The sequence below is a fragment of the Ornithodoros turicata genome, unplaced genomic scaffold (assembly GCF_037126465.1).
Source record: "Ornithodoros turicata isolate Travis unplaced genomic scaffold, ASM3712646v1 ctg00000864.1, whole genome shotgun sequence".
NCBI classification, from domain to species: domain Eukaryota; kingdom Metazoa; phylum Arthropoda; class Arachnida; order Ixodida; family Argasidae; genus Ornithodoros; species Ornithodoros turicata.
In genome coordinates, this window is record NW_026999408.1 from 84,884 (window position 1) to 90,883 (window position 6,000).

The 6,000-nt window shown below is 48.3% G+C and overlaps 1 protein-coding gene across 2 annotated transcripts in view; it reads left to right on the forward strand.

Annotated features, from left to right (window-relative positions):
* LOC135375482 (LHFPL tetraspan subfamily member 2a protein-like) overlaps nucleotides 1-4,305 on the forward strand; it is a 39,036-nt gene extending 34,731 nt beyond the window's left edge. The window contains exons 3-5 of one of the 2 annotated variants that reach the window (XM_064608182.1): nucleotides 304-555; nucleotides 1,576-1,689; nucleotides 3,596-4,304. In XM_064608182.1, coding sequence (XP_064464252.1) covers nucleotides 304-555; nucleotides 1,576-1,689; nucleotides 3,596-3,738 — 509 coding nt within the window. In that variant the 3' untranslated portion in view covers nucleotides 3,739-4,304. Of the gene's footprint in view, nucleotides 1-303; nucleotides 556-1,575; nucleotides 1,690-3,595 lie in introns of both variants that reach the window. The other variant, XM_064608181.1, reaches the window with a different exon arrangement.
* Nucleotides 4,306-6,000: the final 1,695 nt, after the last annotated feature.

The window sequence follows — 6,000 nt, forward strand, 5'->3', positions numbered from 1 at the left end:
GACGGAAATCGACAATCCATAGGCAATGTTGCCAGACGCGCGTGACAGATTGCGTACCCTACGACGTCATACTACTCAAAATTATAAACTAATTTTATCGTCCTTTCGCGTCACATAGAGAGAGAATACAGTATGAGGAACATGGGTATAGCAATAGCATAAATTAGTCCAACTGGCATAAATTATAGGAGATTTACTGTGGAGTGACACTTTAACTTCTACCGTGGAGCATGCTATTGAATGCATACTTGACCTAATAACAACAGCTTTAGTGCCTTCTACCCTTGGTGACTCTCTTCCTAGGCATCTACAACCGATGCGTGAAGCTCCACCAGATAGACGAGCTCTTCACGGACAACTGCGCCCCATTCGTGACGTCACTCGGCATGCCGGGCGATGAGTTCCCCAGCCTTTGGAAGGCAGCGCTTCTGCTCTTCGGCTGCGGCTTGACGCTCATGGGCTGCACCTGTCTCACAGCTCTCCTCGGATGCTGCTTACGCAGCGTGGGCAAGAAGAGCATCTTTACCGTGTCCGGTACAGTGCAGGCCATTGCCGGTACGTCATGTACGAGACAAACACGATCGTGACCGACACCATGCACAGTGATCGGTTTGTTGAATAATAGGTTAGCATTGCCTTTGCAGTGGGGGGCGTCCTCGCGGTAAAGACATGATGGTGACGTACTTTGGTACGCCAACCATAGGGCAGCGCGCAGCCGACTGGCTTCGCAGACGATTGTTTCTGAGCCCGTTTACTTCGTGCTTTCCAGACATCCGCAAACTCAGGCGGCTCACGTTTGTCAAAGGCGTGCAATCATCGGTCGGTCGCAGTGTGACGTTTTTCCAGAGAGGGAATTCCGCTGTACTCTCAACATCCGGAGTCTGCTCCTGCCGTGTATTTAAGCAACCTAGACAGAAACTGCGTCAAAAAATTCGCATGGGGATTTTCGTACCGTGGTCAGTGATCAACGAGGAATAAAATGCCACCATATAGTTTCGGAATCGATATTAACGAAGGCAACCACGTTGTGGGCGACGAGCGTAGGCAACGTGTACCATGCTACCAAACTGCTGGTGTCCTCGGCCTCGTTAGAATCCGGGCCGTAACTTTGGGATCTTTCAATTGACCTTTTTCACATATGTGTCATATCCTAGCGGCTATCGAGGGAACCACGCTCGGCGCGCGCCAAAGTTAATCCACGTGGGTTGCACAAAGGACCAGAACCGGTGCGGAGTGGGACCGACGAGCTCGCGACGTTCGTGTGGTCTCCCCACTTGTGTCGTACCCATACTGCGCCATCTAGTGAAGACGGAGATAACCCTCTTCGGCGCCTCACGGTCATGCGCATGCGCATAGGCTGTTGTGAAAAAGGTCCAAGGAGCACGATACCAAATAGTGGTGATGCCATAGGCATGGTCAAATCAGTTGTATGCGAGGAACACCGAGAACAAATGCAATATAAATTCTGCAATTGCGATCACGGAGATTTATTCCATATTATAGCCTTTTTTTTGTCGGTCTTGCATCGTTTTAAATGATACACAAAAGAACAGAAACGAACGTGTGGCATTGCAGGGCTGATGTTCCTCTTGGGCCTGTTGCTGTACCCAGCGGGCTGGGGCAGCCGCCGTGTGCACACCATCTGTGGTCCTGATTCGGAGCCTTTCATGCTAGGAGGCTGCTCAGTTGGTAAGCATTTTATATCTCTTCTTGAATCGCTAACTAAGTGACCCCTCTCTGTCACACGCGAGCTCAGCAGTGTCCTATATGTCGTTGGCCGTATAAATCCACGTGCCAGACTGCAGAAGGCAAGTGCTGGTGCTCGAGTTCGATTATTAATGCAGACATATATGTCTCTCTATTGAATTGCTGTTTTATTGGCGTACCACTGAAGCCGTCCGAGACATGTAGCCAACACTCAGAACTTCCATTGTTTTAAAATAGAAACAGCGGTAAAGTGGACGAGGAGCACTTCCCCCTGCGGGTCCCAATGCGGGTATGTACAGACAGCACTGCGGGTGCGGGTGCGGGTCGCCCAGATTAAATTCTTGCGTGTGCGGGTCGCACATGCGCGGGTACTGTGCGGGTGCGGGTCCAAGTTTACCTACCCGCACTCACCTCTAGTTATGTACCGTGCCATATCCTGACAAATGCCTCGACTTGAACATCAGTCTGAATCCCTCTTTGACATTCCATGCAAGTTTCACGGAGCTTTAGATATTGCGAATAAGAGAAAAGTCGGCAATAGACGACAATGTAGGACAGAACAGAATGCTTTAATCTCCATGCACTCTCATGCGGCTCAACGGTTGACGACGGCTCGTGCAGCACGACGGTTGTGGTGGTGGTGATGGTGAAATGGCTCGCCGTTGTCGGCCTCACAAATGTGTGGGCAATGTCACGACTGACGCCCTGGGGAATGCGCGTCCTGGGCCGACTTCTAAGGGAACTGTGCCGACATATGTCTGTGCATAACGACGATATTGGTGGCGGCGGCGATCGAGCCACTACAACGCAATTGCCTTTTCTTTCTTTTCACTTGCATCATGGCGATTGGACGGCCTCTAGCATAGCGCTGACGAGGGCGGAGCAAACGCGAGCTTGCGAAGGATAAGAAGTGGCGAGGAACGTACCCTTGGATGACTTCCTCACGACGGGTTTTCGCATGGCTAGCAGAAAGGAGCGTTGCGCCAAGGCATATCATGCAGTGAGCGGTGACTTTGTAAGTGACGTAGTCGGGCACAACACTGTGAGAGTCAAGTTTCTCCCCACTGCGCTTCGTCACTATAAGGTTCGCGTGTTTGCGGTACCTGGTTTAAATTATCTCGTGCAAAAACCGTTCTCATGCCGTACGTATACCGTTGTGTGTGCAGGAACATCTCTTCTGCTAGACAAAAACGACAAAGAAATCCTTTCATGGTGTCTTTAAAGGGATAGTTCGCTCTCCAAGCATCGACTCGTTGATTTCTGTTGCAAACGGTAGTGTATTTCGAACTTTATCAGACCCGTGCATTCGTTTCCCGCAGCTCGGTATGATTTATAGCAGGCATCTGAAAGCAACGGGATCTATGCAAGTGGGCTTTCCCGCTGAGGAGGATGCTTGCGGGAGAAAAACGTGACGTCAAGAGGGCGGTCCTTTTCCGGGATCTAGCCCCGCCCCCTCCTATCCCCAGCCTCTCGCAAGCCCCGAAGGAACGTCACGAAACGTCACTCCAGCTGACCGCCCCCTCCCGTAATATGCTCCTCCCCCAACGCTCGGTCGGGCTGCCGATGGCCACAGGAAAATACTGAAAACTCGAAAAGTACGTCGAATTCGAACGAAAGGGATTGAAGGGGAGTTGCTCATTGTCTATTGTACACATCCAGCACTGCTTTTTTTTCTCACTTTTTTTAGGGTGCGAACTATCCTTATAACCATAATCAATTACCATTGAAGAGGCCAATTTTGGAGATTTTCTCGATTTCGAGGACGTATCTATCGCGTTCTTCACTTACAACATCACTGTACTTCCTTCTCCTTCTCTATACCGTAGTCAAGGAATGCGTTGTCCCTTACATGATCGAGCAACTAGATATATCTGCCTTCATCTTGCAGGTTGGGCTATGTACCTAGCCATTGGTGGCACAGTGGTGACATTCCTGTGTTCAGTGCTCTCCATCCAAGCTGAGCTATCTACATCGAGCGACAAAGTGCAGGACGAAATCTTACAGGGGAAGAATCTCATCTGCCTTATCTAGAGACGGTTGATAATCTGTGCTTCGAGAGACTGTCGTACTTGTCGACACTGCCCCATCGCCCTGCGAAAGCTCTGGAAAGCTGGACGTGAAAAGGCCAACACCATTAGGGGAACAGTCCAGAATGTGCCCAGTACATCATTATCACGCTACGCTGTGTCATAAGAAATAGCGATCACATTTCATACTGTCCTTTGAAGTGTTGATCCAAGAACGGTTAAAGCCGAAGCTTTCCGTGGATAAGCTTTACAGCGCTGTCTACAACGTTCGAGTACCTTACTATTGTCAGACATGCCAGAACTTCAGATGTCCTCTGCTTTCGTACACGCGCTATAGGAATCCGTAACGTCTTGACCTTCTTATAAAGTTACGGTTACTTGTCTACGCAATACTAAGAAATAGTGCCAACCACAGCAGTATACAGTCGTAGCGTTTTCTTGCAGCTCGGGAAGGATACACATAGCGTAGCTGCCTGCTGCGTCTCAACTGTTTACAAACTTTTTTGTTTTTACTTCTGCAAGTGTTTCCCTGACCTAGAGGTGTAGAAAGTGCTGTAAATGTTTTGTCTGGACTTCCTGTACAAGGCCTCGTCACGTTTGCTGTGACATCACAAATTGTAACCTGGATTGGCCCCTTTCTTTTCTGCTGCTGAGTTGTATGGTTTGGAGTACATATATCACGCTGTATACCTTTATGTTTTCGTTCTTATGTTCGTGAGCGTTCGTATCAGACGACATACGAGGCGTAGATAGAAAGTGCGTTCAGATATTTGTATTATTTCGCAAACGATGTGACTCACACGAATTGTCGCTTGCTACGGTCGCGCATGCACATAAGGAAAAAAAAGAAAAAAGAAGAAAAGAAAGACTAGACAAGAGTCGTGCACAGGGGCGATCTGGCATTTGTATTAGTCTGCCACCGACATGTCATGCAGCAGATCGTCAGTCATGGACACTTTTAGTCGTGTTCAACCTAAGAACTGCACGTTTAATCCTCACCCTATGTACTCTTGTTCCTATTGGCTGCAATAGCTAGCCGAATCACTCTACGTCGGGACAAAGTAGTGCGCTGGTACGGTGGCGCTGCAGTACGATTCCTCCGGCGGAGTAACTCTGTTATATCCTCATAGGGTTGGCGCCGTCAACTTGACGGACTACATTTTGTGCCATTCTTAGGTTGAACACGGGTACAAAGGATCACCGCGGGTGCGATGGTCCTGTAGGAAAAGTCAGTTGACGTCATACGTTAGAGCACTTAATTCGTTTCGACAAACACCTAAACAGGGGTCACTCGGATATTTTGGATCAGAGTGGAAGCGCCTTTCACACATGCTTTGATGACATCAACATTAATCTCTTCTTCAATATCAAAATGGAGATGTTGGAAGCAGGAAGCAAACTCGGCAAAAGATGCGGATGAGATATTTCATTTGGAAAGGCTTCTTTCTTTCTTCTTGAAGGTGCACGAACGTCAGTAAAGTAAGTTATATGAGGCGATGACTAATGTAAAGGGAAGGGGAGCCTGAAGGAGATGACTCTCCAAATTCGCAACCTGACCGCATATGACAGGAAAAACCGTCAGCTTTGTACTCATTCAACACGTGTCGTGTTAAGGAAGCGATGGACCGTCTCTTTAAGGACGAACAGTCTCGCTATCTGGGCTTACAGTGAAGTATCTAGCATGGGTCACCTCAAAACCCACACGCATAGATTTGATCTATGATCGTACAATCAGTGCCAAGATATCAACCCGTGACGCCAGAACATACACGTTTAATACCCCTGTCACACGGGCAGTCTTCAATGAGCATTGAAACCAATCGTCATTGAAAATGCGTGTAGCGCCACCTAGCGTGTAACATGTCAACCTGTCGGGAAACATTGAATTCAATACTCGTTGGGAAGTTGACACGTTACACGCTTGGTGTCACTACACGCATTTTCAATGGTCATTGGTTTCAATGGCCATTGAAAACTGCCCGTGTGACAGGGGTATAAGGTGACGAGTGCCAAAGGACACTTTACGAATCTATTTTTGACATGCTGCTTGTATGGTCCACATAGAGGTAGGGAGATTGAGGAATGTTCTGTCCACTCATGAGTCTCTGTATACGTTCTTTACTTACTGCCACTTGAGTCTTGTGTGTTGCAAGACATGTTTTCTATGTTTATCTCTGTGTGTACAGTTAAAGAATGTTACAACATTCTGCTGGCGTTTGTACTTCGATTTGCTCGCCTACGATCCCTTGCGGAACACTACATCGGG